The sequence below is a fragment of the Pristis pectinata genome, chromosome 25, assembly GCF_009764475.1.
Source record: "Pristis pectinata isolate sPriPec2 chromosome 25, sPriPec2.1.pri, whole genome shotgun sequence".
Taxonomy (NCBI): Eukaryota; Metazoa; Chordata; class Chondrichthyes; order Rhinopristiformes; family Pristidae; genus Pristis; species Pristis pectinata.
Window position 1 is genome coordinate 11,003,547 of NC_067429.1, and position 26,249 is coordinate 11,029,795.

At 42.6% G+C, this 26,249-nt stretch overlaps 1 protein-coding gene across 1 annotated transcript in view; it reads right to left on the reverse strand.

Annotated features, from left to right (window-relative positions):
• Window positions 1-26,249, reverse strand: part of znf385c (zinc finger protein 385C) — a 157,835-nt gene that overhangs the window by 63,104 nt on the left and 68,482 nt on the right. Inside the window, exon 2 of the mRNA XM_052038724.1 lies at window positions 18,476-18,618. Within this exon, the coding sequence (XP_051894684.1) occupies window positions 18,476-18,618 (143 nt within the window). The remainder of the gene's footprint in view (window positions 1-18,475; window positions 18,619-26,249) is intronic.

Below are 26,249 nucleotides of genomic sequence, written 5' to 3' on the forward strand. Positions count from 1 at the left end.
GGGGTACTTTTTAAAATCCAAGATGCTAAATACCTTTGTTACCTGTGTTATTTTTTTGGAAGCCATCACATGTCATGAGATCTAACTCAATTGGAATCAATTGGTCCTGTAACCTTATGCGAACAGCATCACCTGCAACTGTAAAACCACTAGATCTTGATACAATTCAGTCTGTTTCACATACTGTTTCATGTATCACATTTACAACAAAGTCCACTTGGCACATTCCAGATCAAAATTTCCTTTAGCTTTATTAATCAGAGGGATTAATTAATAGTACACTGTGTTCCAAATCTTGAACTTGAATCAATATATGACTCAAATGCAACAACATCTTACACTGTTTGATTGGTCTGAGCACCCAACAAATTAGAATTTAAAGTAGCATAATGGCCCTTCTAAAAGAAGGTCTGGGACAAAACTGATCTTACTCTGTCTCATTCAGTTGCGTGAACATTTCCTCTTCCCATCTGTTGCATGCAAACTCCTTTTTAAATTCATTCATAGAATGTGGGCAAGGCTGGCATGGCCTGGATTTGGTGCTCATCCCTGGCTCACTCACCACTGCGCCAGGTTGGAGTCACATATATCATTAGGTAAGGAAATTAATGGACCAGGATTTGTAAGACATTCGAATAGTTTCGTGACCACCGTTCCTTCTACAGTGTTAATTCCAGATTTATTTAATTAACTTAGATTTCCCAGCTGTTGTGGTGGGATCTGAATCGACCTTTGGATTAGTCCTGTATTCTGGATTATGACCACAACACTACCATACCTTTGCATATATCCTCATAGGAATCTATAACATTCCAACAGAACCAGACTGACAGATGCAGGGAGGGTGTTCCTGGTGGCTACTGAATCCAGAACCAGAGGTCACAGCCTCAGGGTATGGGTTATGCCATTTGGAACTGAGGTCAGGTGAAGCTTATTCACTCAGAGTATGGTGAACTTGTGGAATTGTCTACCGCAGAAAGCAGTGGAGGCCAAGTCGTTAAAAACTATATTCAACATGGGAGTAAGATATATTTATTAATGATAAGGGGATCAGGGATATCAGGAATGTATGATGTCTCTGGGCCTGTACTCATGGAGTTCAGAAGGATTTGGGGGGGGGGGGTGGAATCTCATTGAAACCTACTGGATACTGGAAAGACCTGGAGAGATTGGATGTAGAGAGGATGCTTCCATTAGTAGGACAGTCTAGGATCCGAGGGCGCAGCCTCAGAATAAGGGGACATCCCTTTAAAACTGAGATCAGGAGGAATTTCTTCAGCCAGAGGGTGGCGAATCTGTGGAATTCACTGCACAGAGGGCTGTGGAGGCCAAGTCATTGGGTGTATTTAGGGCAAAGATTGATAGGGTCTTGATTCGTAAGGGGGTTAGGGGATACGGAGAGAAGGTGGGAGAATGGGGTTGAAAAACAATTCAGCCATGATTGAATGGTGGAGCAGACTCGATGGGCTGAATGGCCTAATTATGCTCCCATATCTTTTGGTATAGATATGAGTAGACAGCAGGATACTGAGGTAGATGATCAGTCATGATCATATTGAAGGGTGAAGAGGGAATGGATGGCCTACTCTTGCTCCTATTTTCTTTGTTTTTATGTATTTTGAGCATTTCCTGCCTTTACTTCAGGATTCACTGCTTCTCTTCTCCCCAGTTTCAAAAGTTTCCTTCCTTTTGTTTCAATGCATGCCGCTGCAAGCTAGACCCATGTGACTTGAAAGGTCAATGACCTTTTCCCGAGCTTCTGCTACAGTGCTCTCGAGCTGGCAGCTTGAAGGTGCACAAGAACTGCTTGAGGCAACGTACCTGCCAATCTGCCTCCTACCTTCACTCAGCATGTTAGCACAGCAAGCTGCTAGTCTGCTACCTTTCTGGTTTGGATTTTAAAAAAAGATTTGACTACTTAAAGATATACTCCTTCACAACAATCATAGCCTCTAATTGGTTGTAGACAGAGACCTATACATAAAATTACATGTGCGTCAGTGTCTGTGGGAACAGGAAATGGGGCAGAGAACTGCAAAACGGAGTCTCTGACGGCTTACATGAAAGTTAAGAGGACAGAGGTCTGACTGACATTTTAAATAACACGAAAGGGACTTTATAATGCCTCATGTGTTATTTTCTGGACACAAGGGTTGTGGTTGTGACTTGAGGTTCAAACCAAGGATCTGTAATGAGGCATGTATGTTTTGTACCAACCTTCCATAGTTCAGTTCCACTGGTGTCAATGGAGCCAAATTTCACAAGGGGAGGAAAACAAGAAGCCATCACCACACAACTCCCTCACAATATGTGACCCAGGGTGAACTTCTACCCAGTTGTACAACACCTTGATGAAGTGAATGGTGATTCTTCAAAGAAAATTGCTGCTTACTAATGGTCACAGTCTGTTATCTGCAGTGGTGGGAGTGATTGAGATATGATTGCACAACCTTAAAGCATGCTGGCTTATGCACAATTTTTCTCAAAGCTTATTGATGCCAGTGCAGTAAGTAACATGGTGACTATGCTACAGGGGTTTTGATGCTGAGTGCCTGTTTGTCCTTGCTTCTTGTCATTTCCACCACAAGGAAATATAATCAGTGGTCAGTGAAACCTGCAATCCTTCCGCTTGAAAAGTCAACTGCTGCAGGACCAGCAGACATTTCTCCTGCACTCTGCCACACTCCGTGGATACCAGCCTTGAGGCTGCCTCTGTAAAAGTATCAGGTCAATTTGAAAACAATGTGACAGTGCACATGTTATGCCCATGCATGAAATACATACTTCAGAATAAAATGAAGAGAGTTTTGCCAAAGGACAATACTGTCTGAAAATGGTGTGCTTTCCCCAACTCCCTGCTTTGTTGACAGGACCATTCTAAACCCTTGGTCTCTGCCAGCTGGTAGGGCAAGAGCAGTAAGTACATGGGGCTCCATCACCTGTGGGTTCCAGTCCAAGTTACATGTCACCCTGACTGGAAATATATAGTGCTTGAGTTTCTGAATCTTGGAACTTCCTTCCCACCAACACATGCAGAAAGGTACTTCACTGGCACCTTCTCAAGGACAATTAGGGCTGGGCAATGAATGCTAGCTTTAACATTGATGCCCATTTCCTGAATAGAACATAGAACAGTACAGCACAGGAACAGGCCCTTCGGCCCACAATGTTGCGCCAAACCAATAACATTAGTAATAAAATGCCCAACTAAACTAATTCCTTCTGCCTACACAATGTCCATATCCTACCGTTTCCCTCACATCCACCTGCCTATCTAAGAGCTTCTTGAACGCCCCTATTGTATTTGCCTCCACCAACACCCCTGGCAGCGCATTCCAGGCACCCACCACTCTCTGTGTGAAAGACTTGCGCCGCACATCTCCTTTGAACTTACCCCCTATCACCTTAAATACATGCCCTCTGGTATTAGACATTTCAACCCTGGGGAAAAGATATTGGCTGTCTTCTCTACCTATGCCTCTCATAATCTTATAAACCTCTATCAGACCTCCCCTCAGCCACTCCAGAGAGAACAACCCAAGTTTCCCCAACCTATCCTCATAGCACATATCCTCTAATCCAGGCAGCATCTTGGTAAACCTCTTCTGCACCCTCTCCAAAGCTTTGACATCCTTCCTATAATGGGGTGACCAGAACTGAATGCAATACTCCAGATGCAGCCTAACTAAAGTTTTATAAATCTGCAGCATAACTTCCTAACTCTTGAACTCAATTCCTTGACTAATGAAGGCAAGCATGCCATATGCTTTCTTTATCGCCCTACCAACCTGTGTAGCCACTTTCAGAGAGCTATTAACTGAATGAATAACAAATATACATCTTGCATTGTTCACTGATTCCTATCTGGTGGATTGTAAACCTCAGAATTTAAAAATAATGAAAATGTCCAACCTGAACCTTTTGGAATCTGGATGAGATGGAATACCTACTTTGCTTCATAGCTCAACCATGCAATCTACTTAATTCTCATGTGAGTGCCATTCTCAATAACCTCAAGTGACCTCTCTATTTGGCTCTAGTTTTAGAATTTGTCTATAAAGTCAGTTAAAGATTACCAAAAATGTTGAGTAGGGCCCCGCTCAATTTTATGGTGCACAAGGACACCCAGATCTCATTGTATCTTCCCTTTGCCTCAATCTGTCACCATTCAGATAATGATCTGCCTTCAATTTTCAGAACCAAAGCTCAGCCACTAAACTTGGATCATGGGAGTCCTTCACACCCACAGCTTTAACTTGTGTTCTTTCTGCCCTCCTAATCTTTCTATTTTTTTGTGGCAGAGGTGGTCTCAGCCAATGGTGCTGCATTTTGCTCTCTGTATATCTCATCCCCCAAAGTCATGCCATAGATATAAATAAACCTTCTTGGCTCAGTTCTGGAATCATCTTGTTTACTTCTCCATGATACTGACCATGGAAAGGTTCTGAACTAATACCATTGGTGGAACAGGTGACTTGCTGGTGTGAGCTACCTAGGTGTGGCCTCCAAAGGCACATTACCTTGTGTAGGAGGGGAGGAGGGGAGGCCACCACTAACGTTGGTGCAGCTGGGGACTGGGAATGTTGCCAGTCTCAGGCAGGTGTTTCATTCTCTCTGCACTTGAATAACCTGACACTTTCAGAAGGCTTTTGACAGTTTCTAAAGGCAGAAACTGAAGGAGATGAATGAGGAATTGGCTTAAGGGAAGGAAGCAGTGGGTTTTAGTTTCAAAGAGTAACCTAGAGGTGTTTGGAAGATTAACAATGGGTAAGCAGAGGTCATAGCTGGGGCACTGACTAATGGGCTTGTGGAGACTCTGTGTTGGCCGGGACTTCCCCAAACTGAAATATAATTGTCCGTAAATTACTCCAAACATCCTGGGAGAAATGTAGGTCTAGAATTCCTGTAACAATATATTCATCTGCTGTTTTATCATCAACCCAATCATGGTACACTTCTGGATCCTCAGAAGTGGAATGCATCAGACTGCCGTTATCATGTGGCGTGTTACTGGCTGGGAGTGAACTTCCAGACATTCCTTTATGAACCTCACCTTCCACAGTGCTGGGAAAGCAGGGAGGAAAATTATTTTCCTGTGGAAAGCTCATTCTACCCTGGATGAACTTCCTGTGCAGGACAATATCAGAGCTTGGGCACCTCACTCTAAGCCAATATGGCCCACTGGCCCAAAACCACTTTAATGCTGACGTGAGTTTTTATGGGGGGAAGTATCAGAATCAGGTTTATTATCACTGACTTATATGACGTGAAATGTGTTGTTTTGCAGCAGCAGTACCGTGCAAAGACATAGAATTATCATAAATTTCAAAAATACATAAATAGTGCAAAAAAAAGGAATAACGAGGCAGTGTTCATGGGTTCATGGACCATTCAGAAATCTGATGGCAGAGGGGAAGAAGCCGTTTCCATGGCTTGAGGTTTACATGCCGCCTTCAAGTCACACCTGTGATTTAACTTGAGTTCTTTCTTGACCTGCTTAAGGGTGTCCTTGCAGTCCCTACCCCTCACACTGTAGTCACTGGGACAAAAATCACCAGCCAATATACAGCACTTCAGAATACACAACTGCTGTAAGGTAATAACACTGGCAAAGAGTGAACACATGCCACCTGTTCACACATCTCCTCCTCCTCCAGTACTAGCAACCAATACCACAAAAAAAGGTGGGTTGAATGTTCATTCATTTTGTTGCTTTTTTCCTCAAAAAATATACTTTATTTATAAAATACAGGGCATTCCTTAATTGCCATTCACTCTATTTTGCTCATCGTTATATACCATTAGGATATTTACATTAGGTAAATATTGCATCAATTTTTCTTTCTCAAGCATTCCACCAGTGTAGGTTGAGAGTTTATTGCACAGAACTCAGTGGTATCTGGTGGTGAGACAACCCCTAAATTGTGGCCTTTCCTACAGAAACTTTGTGTGGCTGCACCTATTTTTCAGTGCATCCCTCAGCACATCTCCTGCACCCTTGAAAATGCCATTTGTTTGGGAATATTTTCTTCCACTGGAGATGTCTACAAGTGTGCTTTTCACTGAGATGATGATCTTTCGGCAGTAGTTGGTTTTGTCTCAGTCTGTGTCCATGGTAACAGCCTGTAGATCACAGTGTCCTCTGTTAGCAGCTGCCTGGGGCAAACCTCGACAATGACCACTGCGTTCCTCTCCAGACCTTCTTTGCAAATGCACAGTCCACGAAGAACTGGGCGATCAGCTAACCCTCACCACAGCTTTCTTGAGGGCAGCGTGTGGTGGAATTGAGAGTCAGGCTTCGCAGGATGGATCCGACAGGGAGCAACCCTTGCACTGTTGGCCAAGCAAAGTCTTGGTGCTTGATTGCAAGCTCTGGCGATCAGTCTTTCTGCCAATTGACTTTGCTTGGGGGTCCGTCCCCCAGGGTCCGCCACCATTTTCTCCTGCATGGTTTTCAGGATGTTCCGTGATGATCACCGCCTGATGGATGTGGTCAAAGGTGTCTTTCTGCAGAAATTTATCTATGAAGGACAGGTTCAACTGAATAAAACATTGTGCTGCAACACGGCTAGGCTCATCGTTTGCAACATCAGGAACAGGTAGAACCCCAGCACATAGTGTTTGGTTTATTGTTGTTTCTGGGACACTGGTTCATATAAAATGACTGCACCGTTTGCAAACACAACAGTCTCTGCAGTTCCTAGCAATTTAGTTCATATACCAGTCTGAGTGGGTGACCTGAGTCACAAAATAAGGAAAATATTTAAATTGTACTAATTCCCAATTTGTTCTAGTTTGCAAATCCCACAAGATTGGGTTTCCTTGAAGCTAGGACAGATTCAAAGCAAAAATGTACAGAATTTACTCTGACTGTGCACAGATTCCAGCTCTAATCCAGCTTCCATTTGCTAGTTTCAATGGGGCTGGTTTCAGTGAGTAAACTGACAAGGCCCCCACTGTTCATTAAATTCAGAAACCTGTTCCATTTTCCGTGAAACCTGTCTGCTTTCCCCTGGAGGCAGAATCCTCAGCAGGGAGGGACCTTTATCAACGCTTCTCATCTGGACATGAATTTATCGACTTGCATTCTCCTGTGGCGACTGAGTATTGTTTTGTGTCTAATCAGTAGTTCAGAGAGGAGTTAATGGATTTTATACGTCTCCTTGAAAGTTTGATACATCAAAGAATATTATATTTATAACAAATAGTAAACTGTAACATAAAATCAAAGCACTATTTAAATAACCAAGCACTTAGCAGTTTTTAGCACTGATAGATCACAAAACAGTCTTGGCCTGGTCTGAGTCAATTGTTTTCAAGATCTTGCAACACAAACCCAATCTGCCCAACGCTACTCCTCTTCTATGTTTCTGAGAGTTTGTTCCAATCTCTCTGAAATGAATACAATTATTCTGCTTGCTGTAATTTCCTTCTCAACCTCATTGTTCACTTTCAGTCTGTTCCATTTTGTTTTATTTCAAAAATAAATTTTATTAATAAAATATATACAAGAAATATAAAAAAACAGTGCATGGCTTTCCTTACATTCATTGTGCTGTTCAGTCTGTACATTCATAGTGTTATTAAGTTCTATACATTGGTAGAGTTTGCACATTCTGTGTACAGAACACTTTTGCCTCTCAAGTGGCCTCCTGGGATGATATAAACTTCAAGTGTTTGAGAGGCTTCTACGGCAGCCCTAGCACCTCAATGTCTAGTGCCAAAAAGACCTCAGACTGCAGCCATTCCCTACAAAGGCTCTGCGTTGGCTGCATTAAGCTTCAGTGCATCCCTTAGCACGTACTCCTGCAGCCTGCAATGTGCCAGTCAGCAGCATTCCCTTATGAAAATCTCATTGTACTGGAAGACCAATAGATTTTGGACAGACGAAAGTCCATCGTTCACTGAGTTGATGATCTTCCAGCAGCACTTGATGTTTGTCTCGGTATGCATCTCTGGGAACAGTACATAGATCAGAGGGTCCTCTGTTAAGCTGCTGCTCAGGATGAATCCGGACAAGGACCCTTACATCTCTTTCCAGACCTTCTTTGCAAATTCATAGTCCACAAAGAGGTGGGTGATTGTCTTGTCCTCATTGTAGCCATCCTGAGGGAAGTGTGCATTGGGAGGGGAACTTCAACTGAGCAGGAAGGACCTGACAGGCAGGGCCCCTTTCACTGCTAGCCAAGCGAGGTCTTGGTGCTTGTTGGTGAGCTCTGGTGATGAGACACATACTCCTGCAGCCTGGAAAGTGCGAATCAGCAGAATTCCTTTATGGACATCTTGTTGTACTGGAAGACCAACAAATTTCAGGTGGTGCAGCAATGTCCATCTGAATGGAACATTGCACATTCACACCTGTCATACAAAGCATGGCACATGTCTAGGCTCCTCACTGTGGTAGCTCATCAGACTTGTGGTCCATGTTGGGGACTTGGAAGTAAAATTGCAGACTTCATATAACTTGCTGTAAGTACCCAAATTTCCACCACGTTTTAATTTTCATTAAAACTGAATCACTAAGTGAACAAAAACACTGTACTAAGCAATCCATTTCCAGGCACCTATGTTGGTTAATCCCCCTGCATTGGTGCCAGGGTCTATTAAAGTTGATGTGTGAAGAATTATTTGATGAAGAAAAAGAAAACATCAACAATGTTACAGAGGCTGTAGGAAAAGATGGCACATGCTTCAAATAAGAAAGATCAAAACTATCTAGTTCTAATTAACTCTACATGTGTATTAAAGAATAGAAAAGGCTTTGAAGCACAGTCTGGTTTAACCCTTTTGGTAACTTTAGACTTTCATCTTCTGATGCCAGAAGTATGAAATCAGAAGATCAAAGGAACAATTATGATCCTACATGTAATAACGTTCTCACCGAGGCACTGTTATAAGGAAGAGCTGTATTTTGAAGAATTGCTGTAGCAGTAAAAGATTTATTAAATATTCTGCTGTTTGGATGTTGTATTGAACTGAGTACTATTCACCATTAACCTTAGGCTTACTGGCTGATATTGGCTCCTGGCTAAGCAGTATATCAACTTTCACATTCTCAGCCTTTGTTTCTGAATTCCTCCATTGCATTTCCCCATCCCTATTTAATCTCCACCAGCCCGCATCACTGAGATACCTAGGATACCAGTTCTCTCCAATGCTGGCTTTTGTGATTATCCCTGAATTTATCTGCTCCACCATTGGTGTCTGAGCCTTCTGCTGCCCATAGACTAGGCTCTGAAACTCACGACTGACACCCCTGCATCTCCATGTTTCCTTTCTCTGAAAAGACATTCCTTTAATTTTACCCCTTTGACCAAGCCTTCAGTCATCTGTCCTACTGTCTTTTTTGACAATGTTCCTATGAAGTGCATGGGACATTATTCTTCCAGCTTAGAGATGCTATATAAATGGAAGTTGTTGTTTCTGATGCTAATTTTGAGCATTTATTCTAGAGGGCTTCACAGAAGGTAGTCAAGAGCCAACACATACAGTATATGATTGAGATTTCTAGATCTATCTGTTTATTCAAGCACAATTCATGCAAATAAAATACAGAAAAGCAAAATAAACTTACAAAAAATTGATGCACAACATAGTAACAAAATAAACAGCAGGGGTAGCTAATGCACAGCCTCAACTGAATCTGCTAAACGCTAAATGGGAAAATAGATGGACATTTTTTAATTGAGTCAAGTTCCTCATGAAACCCAACCAGGTGATTCTGATTAGAAAACAAAACTTAAAGGCATTTTCCATGAGTGTCCCTCACCCTTTCCTGAACTCTTGAAAAGGACACTGGAATTTTTAACTGAACAAAATACTCAAGCGTTTCCAAAGCCTATCCCTTTCTCTACACATCTGCTTGAGCCCCTCCTCTCACACCATCCTTCCCTTGTAAGAAACACAAGCAATTAGAGTCTCTTGAAATCTATTTGCATTGCTTCAGCAGCATTCCTTGGTAACTAGCATTAATTGATGCCTGGCACATCTGCCCACACTTGGCTTGTTAATCCACCTGTCACTTCCGAAGCACTCAAGGTTTGACAGGAGTTTCCAACACTTAGGGGAGATCACAAAAATACTTGGAAAGATTGAATAAAATTTACCTGTCATGACATCATCATTTCAATATTGTAACTGTCTAAATTGGGCTAAAAAAAACACTGGGAAATATTCTGGGGAGGAAGTTCTCTTTGGTTGCTGATACTAAAAGTCTGTAAGAATCTTGGCCAGCAGTGGAATCTATTTGATTTCTTCGGCTGCCTACATGACCAGACAAGTTTCTCCCATTTCATCTTTCACAGGTCCTTTGTACTGGTGCTTACAATTTAGTTACAGATGGCGGACAGTGAAATTTACAGCAGAATTTGTCCATCCATCATGACCTATGACTTGTGGTCGTTTCTGCCAAGGAGGATTAAATGTGCATTAGCACTGGCATACTTAACTGATGTAAGAACATAAGAAGATCACTGCTGATCTTCTGCCTCACTGCCTTCCTGCAGTATCCCTTTATCCCTTAATATACAGAAATCCATCGATCTATGTTCTAAATGAACTCAGTGACTGAGCCACTGTGGTCCTCTGTGACTCACCACCCTCTGCATGAAGAAATTTCTCTTTGTCCCAATACTAAGTGGCATGTTCAAGTTCAAGTTTATTGTTGCCATGGGCATACATACCCAGGGTATAAATGCCATGAAAACTAGATTTTTGCAGCAGCAGCACAGTACGTTACAAGACAAGGACAAACATAAGTTAACATAAACTTAAATTAACATAAATTATGTACACGTGTGCAAAATAAACAAGAACAGTAGTGTGAGATTGAGAGATAGAAGAAAACAATATAGTCTGAGGTAGTGTTACAGTTTTTCAGGTCGGTTCAAGAACCTGATGGCAGTGGTGAAGAAACTATTGTTGAACTTTGAGGTTCAAATGGCATACCTCTTATTCTGTGGTCTCTGGACTCCTCAGTCAGGGGAAGTATCTTCCCTGAGATTTCTATGTTTTATAAGGTCTCTTCTCATTCATCTAGAGAATACAGAGCTAGTAAATTCAATCTCTTTTCGTGCAGCTTGGGAGGAGCAACATTCCTGACTGCTGCTCACAGAAAGTGGCACATTTTCATTTATTGTAGTGTCTCATTCAGGACTCTGTGACGTACCATGTTGCGATGAAAGAAGATTGAGATCTTCACAATGTCACTTTGAGCAATGGTGTTTTGGCTGTAACTGTATGCCACAAAATACGACAACCCTGGCAATATACATGTAAATAAAGAAGTAAAAAAAACAAAGCCTTTTATTTGTCTTAGTCACACAGCAGTGAATCAAATCATTGTTAAAACCTCCTGTTCCATGTTAGAACACTGCTCCTCCTGGCAATATGCACAGCAGCTTCTGGATGCAAAGGTTCACGAAAAAGACACCACAAAGGCCTGAATAAACCACTGGTGACATGAAACTCTTTAATCTATCTGCAACGTAAACATTTTTTTTACTATGGACAGGAATCCAAAGTCAAACATGAAAAGGTAACACCCTCCACGGCTCCTAACCACAGATCAGAGTCCGAATCAATAATGCATTGTTCGGATTTCAATCAGAGGGTAACCATACACCTGTGTGCAGGTGGTCTTTGAGACAAGCCCTGCAGTGTTGGCAGTGACGTTACTAAGCACCAAGGGAAGAAGTGGTATTCAGAATGAAGTTGAAGCTCCATTGCTCAGAGTTAAAGACTGGTGAAACTAATGATGATGAGAGGATGATGATTAAGCCCCAGGGTTAATTTGCTTCTTTCACAAAGAGCAAGTTGGGCTGTTGGGCTTCTGGCAGGCTCCCTTTGATGCTTCCTCTGACATGACCCTAAAACTCGACTGCGTTACACTATCTTCCGTTTCCTTATCTCTTCAAGCCTTGGCAACAGGTTGTGTCGTTAGCACTGACACCTTGCACTCCTCCTCATCCAGCCCCACCTGACTGATTTCCCAACCTCATGATGGACAATAAATGCTGGAAGAAGAATGGGAAGTTCCCATATTGAGTTAATAAGGTTGTCTGTAACCAGTGCTAGAGGTCAGACAAATGCCCACTGAGAAAGTGCGAAGGTGTATCCAATGGGAAGGGAGGGGACCCCAAATGGGATCATAAGAGAATAAATGTGTGAGATGAAAGGTCATTGACCTGAAACAGTGAGGCACAAGAGACTACAGACGCTGGAATCTGGAGCAAAAGACAAACTGAAGGTCAGACAGTATCTGCGGAGGGAAATGGACAGTCGATGTTTTGGATTGAGACCCTTCATCTGGACATTGACTTTGTTTCTCCATCCACCAATGCTGCTGACCTGCTGAGCATTTTCAGCAATTTTTTATGTTTTAGAATTCCTGCATCTGCAGTTTTCTTCCCCCTTTTGGAGAAGGATAATTGCTGGTTTTGAATTTCAGTAAAAGACTGCAACAATATCCAGGGAACCTTCAAATAACCGCATTTTATTTCATGCAATTTCCAAAATTTTGAAACAGTCTATGACTGCAAAAGCTGCCACTCTCTGTGGAGTCACCTCACTGCCAAGCAGACATCTCTGCTGTGTTGGGATATTTATTATGGAGCTTCTGATGATGGGATGTCACTGTGGCCAATCAGAGACAGATGGGAGGGACAGGCCTGTTGGCTAAATCAAACCACACAGTGACACTCTCTCTACAACTTTCTGCTTCACTGATCTTAATACTCCTCTTGATCCAAGACTGATTCACTTGTCATTCATTAGTCCTGATTTTAACTCTGGGGAGTTGGGTGAAGAAGGCAGAAGGACTGAGGTGAATGGCACTCATCACGGCACCGGCATGATGGTTCCATGATTTATTTAAATGATGGAAGGGTGGTTCACACTCTGATCCAGTGGGAATGATGAGGCCGGAAGGAGTAGAATTCTGGTCGGCAGGATACCGCTGTAGGGAACATCGGAAACAGCCCTTGTAGGTTTTTGTGCTAAGCATTCCTGCAAAGCAAACTGATTTAGAAGTGGAGATGAGGTTACAAAACCCACCACAACTCAGTATGCAAGAGTTGAAATGAAGGAGATGAACCACCTCCAGGATTAGAGGCACCTGTCACCATTTGGAGCACCGTTTAGATTTAACTCCAAGCATTAGGATTGGCATAGACAATGGTATCAGCATTTATAAACCTGGTTCTGGTTCCAGTATAGATAGAAGGTGGGAAAAATGTCTGGGAAGCAAAGAAATAGGTGGGAAAAATGGCTTCAGATGGGTTTCATGCTGTGTCCTAAATTTTAAGGTGACTTCTATGAGTGGGTACAAAGACACTGCATTGCATGCCGAAATACGTCAAGCCTTGCACCCTGCTGTGCTCCCAAACCCCATTTTTTACTTGACTGGTGTATGTAACAGCCAATCAGCAGCATCGAATGCCCTCTTTGGGGTTTGGGTTCCATTGAGAATTTGCTGCACCGGCACGTTACCAAAACAGCCAATGGTATGCCGTGTAGATGCGCAGATTGTACTGTTATTTGGGTCTTAGTTGGTTAAAACATACAAGCTTATACAGCGTATAAATTCAGCCTGGTTTAACCTGTCAAGGTGATATAATGACAAAAAAGATCTCAAAGCTGTATTGGGAACATTATTATTCCCACCACTCTACTGATAATTTGCTTTGCGTCACTTGGCAAACCGATTATTTGCATGACACACATGCCCATGTTTTTCATTCCAGGCTTTTAATCCCTCCATAAATCTGCAGAGTAGTTCCTTTACTATGACTGATGACGTCACAAGCACCTCACAATCCTTCTCATTATTCCTTATTTTTTTTCTAAAACACCACTGCCCTCCTGAAAGTTTCAGGATTTCTGCCTATCATCTTGAGTTAAGCTTTGTAGGCAAGTTCTTGTACCTTGTTAATTTTCAATTACAGTGCCAGTGACCCGGGTTCAATTCTGGTGGCTGTCTGTAAGGAGTATGTACATTCTCCCTGTGTCTGTGTAGGTTTCCTCCAGGTGCTCCAGTTTCCTCCCACTTTCCAAAGACGTACGGGTTAGGAAGTTGTGGGCATGCTATGTTGGCGCTGCAAGTGTGGCGATGCTTGCGAGCTGCCCCCAGAACACTCTACGCAAAAGACGTACTTCACTTTGTGTTTCGATGTACATGTGACTAATAAAGATATCTTATCAGAATTTTTCTTAAGGCTTGCCTCTGCCAATTTTCAGTACGTGCCTTCTAATCTTCGGCCAGGTGAAAATAAATCTTTCTATTCTTTATAATTTCCTTGGGGAACCTCCCAATGAGATGTTCTCCCTCCTAACACTACACCTGACCCATGACTCTTACCCACTTCACTCCTGCTGATATTGACTCACTAACTGCTCGTTTTAACAACAGGGGCTCCGAAAAACAACTAAAGATTTACTTCCGCAGTTCGCAGAGGACATGATTTGTTGTGGCAAATGATTGGTCATTATACAGCAAATGGGACTGAACTTTAACCTCTCCTCTTTCCCCCACCAACCCACCTGTTTTTGGGGGCTGGCATCTTCAGTTTTAATGTCTCATAGGTTTAACTATGGTGTGCCCTGTTAACCAGGGTTTGGGAAACCCGACATTTCAAGGGAGACAAGGTGGCTGGAGAGGCCCATGTTTTTATAGAACTACCTGTGGGCCAGGAGGAACAGGTGTGTGCTTCTCCTCACTACCACCCCTCTCTTTCACCACCACCTCCAAGCCTAACTGCTTTCCTTGAATTGGAATTGGAGCCCCTATCCAGTCCCCAGCATCGAAATGCCTGGGATTAGACCAGGCATCATATTCCCACATTACACACCCCTCACCATTACCAATGTTAGGCTTCCTGCCAGCATCTTCTGTGGCTGTGATGCTGGGCATATGGATGACATGGGCTAATGATAGAGAATGGTATGTGTGATCAGCGAGTCTCTCAGACTGGCTGTGAACTTAGGCTATCAGTCAGACTGTATTCTAGGTGGGAATGAAAAATGTGTGCTCAGGAATTGGAAATTCCACTGCATATTGGGAAACCCAGTTTTCCAGTTGTCCCTCCCTAAATTCCATCCAATTCCCAGCATTGAATACCGATCTGTTAATATTGGCACTATCATTCTCCACATACTTGGCAAAAATTGTACAACACAAATCTCCAACTTGTCACAAGTGGTCTAACTGTACCAAGTCCAGGCCTTATTCATCTTGAAGCTTCTTGATTATAACAGTTCCTTTCATTCTCTGTGTATATATTCATTCTGTGCATTATCACTAATCAAACTCTAACCATCAGCAACAACAATACCGTAGTAATGAACATGAAATGCAGAACAAATTTTTGAACAAGCTCACAGACTAAATGAGAATAGTTAGTGACGAGAAAAATAATGGCAGATGTGTTTCTGAATCTAGCTCCTGGTTAAATGTTCATCCAGTGTCCTGCATGATGTCAATGCATCAGTGTCATACAGGGGAGCTTTGGTTATTATATACCACATTGCAGCAAATAGATATACCTGTGTGGTGTGGGACAAAGATTCATATAAATGCCAACCATGTCTAATTTGTTAGTATGAACGTTAGTGTCTTCTCCCAGGCTAAGATCCAGGCTGTGATCATGCTCAACCAGGTTTCATGGCTGGGGTTACATCAGCTGTGTGCCTGATATGTGAGTCCCTAAGCAAGCATTCTACTCTTAGCCCCATCACGGTAAGCAATTTCCAGGGGACAGTGAAAACACTTAAAGGACATCCTCAAATCCTTCTTGAAAAAATGTAGCATCATCACTAACCCCTGGCCTGAGACTTCTCAAATTGGCAGGGAGACACCAAACACTTTGACTCTTTCTGATGGGAGATTGTGAAGGAATATTATGTTTAAGGTGAGGAAGGAAAGACTTCAAAGGGACCTGAGGAGCAACTTCTACACACAGAGGGTGGTGTGTATATGGAACGAGCTGCCAGAGGAAGTGGTTGAGGCAGGTACGATGACAAATTTTAAAAGACACTTGGACAGATACATAGACAGGAAAGGTTTAGAGGGATATGGGCCAAATGTGGGCAAATGGGACTAGCTTGGATGAGTTGGGCCAAAGGGCCTGTTTCCGTGTTGTATTACTCTATATGACTAAGCATAAACAGCAGACAGAGCACAGGACGAACTGGGCAACTCTGACACCTGTCCCATCAAGCATCACCTGCCCCACTTGTGGCAGTCTGGGTATCTTGCATAGGACAGGGTATTCACCTCAAAACTGGAGTGAAAACAAGTCACCCTCAACCTTGAGCAGCTGCCTACGAGGCGGCAGAAACTAGAGAAAACAACGATCTCAATGTAGTGTTAGGAATCAGACATTTCCCTTTGTACATAGAAACAAAATCTTACATTCCTCTATGTGACCAATGACTAGGGTACATCTTCACAATAAGCCCACAGGCTCACCAGAAAATGGTTGAGTCACTTCTACTCAAAGTCACCAGCCATCACTTACATCCAGGCTGGGGCACTTACGACTCAGAATGCCAGTAACTTGGCTCACATCCATCAGATTAGGAGGAAGTGTACATGCCAACCAGAACTTCAGCAAGGAGGCTGGAATTCAACCATATTTTTTTTCTTAGTCACATGTACATCGAAACACACAGTGAAATGCACCTTTGCATAGAGTATTCTGGGGGCAGCCTGCAAGTGTTGCCATGCTTCCAGCGCCAACATAGCATGCCCATAACTTCCTAACAATTTGAGAGGTTTCCTATGAACTGTTAGAGTTGAATCACTAAGAATCTGGCCAGATAGCCACCAAATGTCCAAGGCAGCCCCGATAGCAGGCTGCCTCCAAACGAAGTGCTGGCTGTTTCTTCATGAATTTAATGACTCAATAATTTGTGAATTAAAATCTATAATACAATTAGTCAAACTAAGAATCCAGTTGTATACTGAATTACTTAGGGAATGAAATCATTAGGCAAGTAATAATGAGAGCATGGAAGTAATTTGTTTGGTGAATTTTATGATGCTCAAGCTTTTGCAGTGGTAGGGGAACATCCTGACATAAAAATCTATTGCTGTTCCTTTATCACCACTGAGTCAAAATTCAGTAAGCCCCGACCTAACAATACCATGGGAGTACCTTCATTACCAGTATAGCAGTGGTTCAAGGAGGCATCTCATCACCACCTTCTGCGTGGGTTTCCTCCGGGTGCTCCGGTTTCCTCCCACATTCCAAAGATGTACGGGTTAGGAAGTTATGGGCATGCTATGTTGGCGCCGGAAGCGTGGCGACGCTTGCGGGCTGCCCCCAGAACACTCTACACAAAAGATGCATTTCACTGTGTGTTTTGATGTACACGTGACTAATAAATAAAGCTTATTTTATCTTATCTTGATGGCAATTCAGGATGAACAATAAATGCTGGCCTTGCTAGCAACACCCAATTCCTATGAATTAGAAGTTTCCAAACTTTGCTGCATATGGGGTACCCCTTTAAAACTTGATCCACTTCTGAGGACCACTGAAATATCAAGATCATAAAAAATGAATATTTAAAGGTCCCATTTTCATTACTATCAAACAATATAAATAACAGACTGGTACTTCAGCAAGTACGGAGAAATGGAAATATACGAAAACAATTAAATAATAAACGAATAATGCTAAGATATCAACGGCTAATGGACCCCAGTTTGAAGACCTTAGAAAAGATGTCAATGGGGGGTGGAGCAGCTATGCCACTTCAGACAATGTACAGACCAAGTACTTGTAGAATAGGAATGGTATAGGCTAGTTACTGACTGAAATTTCTGCTGCTCATCTGCAATAACTTCCATTAATCTCAGATCCTGGGGACTTCATTAAGGCAAATCTTCCCATTTCAGAGAATTTCCACGTTTACAGACTCTTTGGATGGTCCTATTCCAAACAAATGCTGTGTGCTGTGTCATCAAACACCAAACAAGGGAATGGAATGGTTTAGATTTAAGATTACTTAATGGGAGCTCCTTGCATATGTTGTAGAGAAAGGGTTTTCACCCCATTATGGCAAGAGCAAAATCAGATTCCAAGGGGATATCAATTTCATCCGAGGTAGTGTGGGGTAGAATCTTTTACTGTCCTTATTTTAATGCTTTGCATTCAAACAGATTGTTTCTCTCAAGCTTGAAATACACCAGAGGTCAAATGGAGCTAACATCAGTTAGAGCTTATAAAAACATGTGGCAGACAGCACTGGTGAGGATAACTCTTTTTGAGTGACCTACCTTTGTGCCCACATTATCCAGTTATGTTCTGGAGCAGCAGACATAGACAGAGTGTGGTGTCAAAGGGTATTTGGTTACATCTAAAACAATTGACTAATATGCATTTCAGAAGCCAAATTAGAAAACATTTTTTTTCTCTGTATGCAATCACCCTTACTTAAAAAGCAGAGAGATACATACTATGAGAGCACTTACTGCGTTGAAGTTGGGGAATAATCCAACAGGAGAGGGGCTGTTTAGACGAAATGGTAGGAAGTGTTTGATATCAAGAGCTGGCTGCATGGCTCTTCCTTGCAGCTGTAGGGATGCTAAAAGACTATTGTGCTGGCCTGTGGAACCTGCAGAAACACAGAATGAAGGCGAAGTGATTAATTGCAATTGACACACTAATTGTGCTAAGTTTATAAAACACACATGCAGCACGTGACACCATCCTACATATAAAATGTTTGCTGAGTATTGAGCATTTCTAAGGAAAGGTCTGCTGTCAATAACAACGCCAGGTGAGCCTTCTCTTTCAAAATTATGACATAAGCTATTTCAAGAAAATGTCTCAAACAAAAAGACCCTCCCTGTGGAGCAAGCAACCCCGAGCTTTCAGCGAAATCAGTGAAAATACGAGCAGGCAAAGGATTGGAATCGTGTCCCAGATCTTCGGAAAGCTACAACAAACATCCCTGTGTGGGACAGTAGTTAAAAACAAAACAGTCATGGCCCAATACAAGAGTATCATTTAAGAAGCACTTGGATAGGTACATGGAGGGGCGGGGCTCAGAGGAAATTGGGACTAGCTGGGTGGGTACTGTGGTCGGTATGGACTGGTTGGGCCAAAGGGCCTGTATTCGTGCTGTATTGCTCAATGACTCTAATAGCAAGAACAGAAGTCTTACACCTGTGGAGCAAACACAGTTTACATCCTCTCCTGAAAAGCTGAACTTCAAACAGAAGGTCATATAGGCAGTTATGTACTTATGCAGGTACAAACACACACACACACACACACACACACACACACACACACATGGAGAGCTGCAAATCTGTGCTTGTACAGAGTCACAGAGATGCACACTCAGATGGGCAAATCAGATGTTTGCACACTGTCAGATCCATGCACAAAGACAAGCACACACACACTGAGATATCAGTGCCCATGTGATCATCTGGGCACCTTTGCATGCTTGGAATGATTAGTTCTTCATTCACTAAATTAATAACACAGTGGTGCAGCTGGTAGAGCCACTGCCTCACAGCACCAGAGACCTGGGTTCAATCCTGACCTTGAGTGTTGCCTGTATGGAGTTTGCATGTTCTCCTTGTGACCATGTAGGTTTTCTCCAGATGCTCTGGCTTCCTCCCACATCCCAAAGACGTACAGGTTGTTGGGTTAATTGGCCACTGTAAATTGCCCCTAGTGTGTAGGTGAGTGATGGAATCTGGAGGAGTTGATGAGAATGTGGTGAGAATAAAAAGTGGGATTAATGTACGATTAGTGCAAATGGGTGGGAGATGGTCAGTGCACACTCGGTGGGCCAAGTTTCTGTGCTGTATCTCTCTAACACTTTATGACTTATAATAGTGTAGACCGGTTCAGTATAAAATGACTGTGACTACACACTGCACTGCATGAGCATCCTGTGAGTGGTCATAATCTAAAAAATGTCAGAGTTCAATTATCCCACCCCCTAAACATCACTGCAGGAGTTGCTCAGAGCACAGGCCACCTTCAGCTGTTTCATCAATGATCTTCCTTCCATCACCAGGCCAGAACTGGGGACATTCGCTGATGATTGCACAATGTTCAATTCTATTTGCAACTCCTCAGCAAATGAAGCAACCCATGCCTGCATGTGGCAAACCCAGGTGACATTCAGGCATGGACTGATGAGGTGCCAGTAACATCCGCAACACAGAAGAAACAGGCAACGACCATCTCCATTAAGTGAGAGTCTAAGCACCATGACATTCAATGACATTACCATCACTGAGCCCCCACCCAGTATTAGTATTCTGGGAGTCACCACTGACTAGAACCTCAGTTGGACCAACGACCTAAAATCAGTGGCCACAAGAGCAGGTCAGAGGCTGGGTATCTTGTAGTGAGTAACTTGGCTTCTGACACTCCAGTTCCTTTGCACCTTCTGTAAGACACCAATCAGGAGAGCAGTGAAGTACCCTCCACTTGTTTTGATAAGTACAGCTCCAACAACTCTCAGGAAGCTCAACACCATCCAGGACAAAAACACACTTGATAAGCATCCCACCTACCACTCTAAACACTTATTCTTTCCAGCATTGGTGTACAGTGACTGCAGTGTGTAGTACACTCAGTTACTCATCCAGGCTACTTCAACAACAACTCCCAAACTGGTGACTTCTACCGCCAAGGACAAGGGGAACAGAAGCAAGGGCATCACTGCCTGCAGGTTTCCCTCCAGGTTGAGCACTATCCTGACTTGGAAATGTATCACTGGTCCCTCATTGTCATTGGGTCTAAATCCTGGAACTCACTCCCCAATAGCCTTGTGGCAGTTCCTTCACTGGAAGGACTGGAGTGGTTCAAGAAAGCAGATCAGCGTGCCAGTGACACACAAGTCATGAAAATGAATAAACTTACAATATATGGAGTGTAATTTCTTACCATTAAAACAAATCTATCCTTCGCATCCTTTTGAGGATATGTTAAAGCCCTTTGCAGCATCTTTGTCAGCATAGCCATGTTGGAAGCACATCAGCCAAATGTGAACAGTATGTTCCTTCATGCACATTTGATTGACCAATTAAGAAGTAATGTTGATTGAGGGATAATTATTGGTCACAACACTAGGAATAATCCCATCCCCTTCGGAAAAGTGCAGTGAGATCTTTACATATATCCTGAGGCTAGATGAAGTTTTATCCGAACAATGACCCCTCTACAAGTGCAGCACTCCTGCAGGATGACTCTGTAGTGTTTTCTCATATTTATTTTCAACATAGAAGGAGGCCATTCAGCCCATCAAGGTCAATGCTGGCTCTAAATGCAATCCCGCTCCCCCACCTATTTCCCTCGAAACTATTTTCTCTCACATGCCCATTGGTGAAGGTGGAGAGTTCTGAACAACAATTTAAACATCTCATGGAGTTCAAGTGTAACAATCCAAAATAAAGCCAGACTACAACATTTGAGATAACATTTATAATAGAAAGCCAAAATCCAAATTGCATTTTGCTTTTGCATGACTTTTTTTTACCAAAAGTGAGGAGCAGTGTGGTGCCTGTGGTTCTCCCATGCACCATCACCCTTCCACCCCTGCAATTCTTGCAGCTGGGTGTGAGGCGGCACGGCAGCGTAGCGGTTAGCGTGACACTATTACAGCACCAGCGACCGGGGTTCGATTCCCATTGCTGTCTGTAAGGAGTTTGTACGTTCTCCCCGTGTCTGCGTGGGTTTCCTCCGGGTGCTCTGGTTTCCTCCCACATTGCAAAGATGTACGGGTAGGTTAATTTGGGTTTAAAATGGGCGGCACGGACTCGTTGGGCTGGAAGGGCCTGTTACCACACTGTAAGTAAAATTCAAAAATAAAATTATTGCATCAATCACATCATTACACATGGCTCCATTGAGAGTCAGAAGCTGCTGTTCAGATTCTACGGGAAAGGGTGGGTTCCATTTATTTATTTTTCTCTGGTCTCTTGCTGGTGAAGTTGAGTCATTTTTGTGCACAGTTGTCTACCGTGTCTCAGTTGGCAGTGCTCTCGCTTATGGTTGAGTCGGGTGTGACTCAAGCCCCACTCCGAGACCTGAGTCTATAACCTAGAGCTGGAGCTCCAGTGCAGGCCTGACAGGGTGCTACATTGTCAGAGTTGTATAAAACATTAACTGAGATCTCAAATGCCTTTAACCACAGATATCAAATATCAGAAGAGGTGAATGGAATATGATGCATGTCTGGGCCAATGCCTTACCCTCAGACAAAGTCAGCTGTTTGTGGATGTGACCTAGTCTAGCATGGATGCCCACATAATAATATTCACTCTACAACATGTGCTGCCCAATATGAGACACTTTGGCGTGCTGGGTGGGATGCTGCTCAATTTCCATTCTTATCCATCCAGTCTTAGCCACAGAATCACCTTCACTCTTCCACTCCTGCACCATTCCCTCTTTAGTTTCCCAAGAATCTATCTTTGCCTCTCTCCTATTCTCTCATCACATTGACCAATGAGAGAGAACCTGAGCACCACCCCTTGACATGACCTTTGTCAAATCCCCCATCACAAGTGTCCTCAGAGTCACTATCGAACTTAAACAATCCGATCGGTCACGTAAGCAGCAGAAAAGAGGATGTATCCCATGGTGAGTGACTCCTGAAAGCCACTACATGAGACTGTGATGAAGTACTCTCCACCTGCCTGGTTAAGTCCAGCTCCAACAGCAGTCAAGAAGTGTGGCACCATCCAGGGCAGTGCAGCCTGCACGATTGTCACCCTCCTCTCCCTGAAACTCTCCTCCTCTTTAACTGTACCATTTAACACTTCTTTCCAACAACCTGACAGCATCTCAGAAACCTGCTCTCTAGAAGGCAGGGACAGTGGGCACATGGGGGATCTTTCCCTCCGGATCATGTACTAACTCAGAAATATATCTCCATCCCTTCATTATCTTTTGCATCACATTGGAGGTACCACACAAATGTTATTTGATCCTAATGTTGGTTTCTAACCATATGCTTGCATCGTCACTAATCTTGAGAAACCTTCAGCCCTGCCTTCGTTTGCTCTGGACCTGAGCATTGCAGCACAGCCCTGGCCAGCCACTCATCTTCTGTTCCCCATGAACTTCTCATTGAAGATCCTGTATCCCAGCTCAAATCAAGTCCTGTTCAACTTGGATCCTCTCCTGAGTTATACAATGCTTCGATTTTAAATTCCCTCCAAGGTCCTACTCCTCACCATCCCAGTAATTAACCTGCAGCACTGTAGCACTCTTAGATACTTGCAATCCACTAATTTTGGCCTCTTCCACACTCTCAGTTTTAACCAGTCCACCACTGACGGCCATGCCTGCAGCTGCCAGGGCGCCAAGCTCTTGAACTCCCTTTCTCTTTGCCTCTATACCCTTTTAAAACCCTCCTTAAAAAATTATCCTTTAACAGCCTTGTAGCCAATGCCCTAATATTTCTTTACATGGCTTACTACTGTTTTGCTTGATATCGCTTTCGTTAAGTCCCTTAAAATGATAATGCATAATGGTGATGCATTTAAAATGATACATAATTATGAGTTGCTGTTCCTGAATGACAGGATAATGCATATATATAGACAGGTTGCCCTCTTATACTTCCCTTGAACTCAAATGACAAAAATCTGAAATGTTATTTAACAGTGGAAAGTACACACACATAAACTAAATCATCCCTGCTGTCTGTTCCCCTCCCCCTCCCCACTCTCATCCTCAGCAACCTAATACACAGAGATGTGGAGGTCAATTGCAAATATGCCAGGTTGGCCCAGGCGAGTTAATTTAACACAGAGCAAGGATTACTTCCAAGCCCTTCCTGAATCCATATTGAGTAAATTTTCCAAGAAAAGCCACTGGCACTTGCAACTTCACTTATGAACAGCCATCCATGTTGCCACAAGTTGCATTAGATGCCGTTTCCTTCAGGATGTGTGGAGTCCATCCAATGTACTTGATTCCATTGGATAAAATGCAAAATCTGCTCCTTTAACTGAATCAGATGTGGAATTATTTAAAAAAGAATATTGAATATTACTTTTATACAACCCATACAGATCAGGAAGAAATTGCTGCAGTCTTAAATGGAAACCATTTGGCTATGTTACCAGTTTGTGGGTGCTTTGGTGTTTGCCTGTTCTAGTGCACACAGGGGGCACAGACTGGGAAAGTTGACACTCCGGCCTGCAATTTTCCAGTCATCCGTTTAATGTCCTGAAATTCGTAGGCTTAGGGTCCATAACTCCCTCAATAGGTGCTTGCCGGAATGCACCAGGAGTTTCCGAAGCAAAATATTTCAGCATTAGGTTTATGAAGCACTTGAAATAAATTGTGATCCACAAATACATCATCATTAGAATCCTGACTCATATTGTGCAGAATGACTGGTCCTATCCTTCTCTGATACAGCCCTTGACAAAACATCCTGATAATCTGCAAATCTTAAATCTTTTATTTCTGCAGATTTGAGGATGAAGCAATGAAAAGCAAATGTCTGATTCTTACCTTCTTCTCCCCGATCTCTTGAAAGAGCTTCCCAGTACTTAATATATATGACCCAGATGGTTTAACATTCCACACATGCTTTTACATTTCTACCCTTTCAATTTAGTCTTGTCGAATGAGTGAAGAAATGAATACTGTACTCAGTGATGTGGCAGATCGGTTGGGGTCTGTGTTCACAAAAGGCATTTGTGCAAATAGTTATGTGTAACTGCCAAAATCCAAATGGGAATGGCCTTATTCATAACCCATGACCTCCACCAAACATTATTGGCGCCAGGGGAGAATTTGATTAACTGTACTTACCTGTGCACAGCTGTATCGTTGTGCCACATACTCTGTGTTTATTGTTGGTCTGAAGAAACTGAAATTGCCTGCGAATGTGGCAGTTTGAGCTTTAGTGTTACAGTAATGAATATGACCTTCTTGTTACAGGAAGGTTAGTTTAAAATACATTAAATTGAGGCTATTCGAGAGGGAAGGAAACAACGTGGAAGAGCTCACCATAGCTTGCAATGTAAAGGAATGGTTGATAATGCTTTGGCCATATTCACTACGCTATTTATCAGAAGCATAAACTCAGTAAATTACGTAAATACCTTTAAAACAGTTGCGAGCTCTAAGTTTAATCCATGATTATTGGCTGAATAGTTAGAAATTAAAACTGGGAAGTGTAAGTTTGGTTCACTGGTAACTTCCTTGCTTTGAGACAGAAGAACTTGGGTTTAAGACAATTCTGTGACTTTAATGCAAAGTACAATGAAGTGTCAAATTGATGGAGGCTTTCATTTGGATGAAGCCATATCTAACAAATTTTAGAAGATTCTAAAGAAGCGAATTCACCAACTTTCCTAATCATTCCACTGCTGCCTCACCAAAACTAATTGTTTAACTAATTGTGAGATACAGGTGACCCCTGCGTTAGGTGGGGTGGAGAGGTTGCGTTCCTAGAAAGTGGTCTGTATCGCGATTTTCCATAACGCGAAGCTGCATTTCTGAACCCATGCACATTACTTCGTTATTCCTTTTTTGTGCATTATTTATTCATTTTTGTAATTTATAGTCATTTTATGTCTTTGCACTGTACTGCTGTCGCAAAACAACAAATTTCACGTCATATAAGTCAGTGATGATAATAAATCTGATTGTGATCTGTGTATGCAGAAAAAGGAATGCAAGTTGAAAAAAATGTAATTATAATATTATTTATTTACTTTTTTCACATAAATTCCACAAGTGCAAATTTTATTCTGTACCTCAAATTTTTGGGTAGTGAATTTTGCAAGTTCAAATTTCTGTTATCTGGATGGCTGTAACATGGGGACACCTGTACTGCTGTGTGGGAGTGTGTAGATCCCTTTTACTTGTGCCTTTGGCTTGCTCACTGCTCCAGTCTCTTTTCTGGCTCTGCGGTGCCTTTTAATTATATTGAATTTACATCTATCACTGTCCAGCTCATTTTGTAGGCCATTAGCATTGAGTGCCTCTGTCCATCCCCCAGTTTAGCACCGTCTGTAAGTTGACATTGTTGTGGATTGCTCAACAGTGTTACATGTACTCGAAGAGTCTTTTTAAATTTAAATTTAGAAATGACAGTGAAGAGTAAAGTGCTGGTGAAAAAAGATGAGATGAATTAAGAGGTAATAGTGAAGCCATGTCTAGCTAGTTTTTATAGATCTATAGATAGTGAATGGAAGGAAGTACTGAGGAAGGCAAAGTCCTTCACAATCTGCAGCTCCTGGGAAAGGC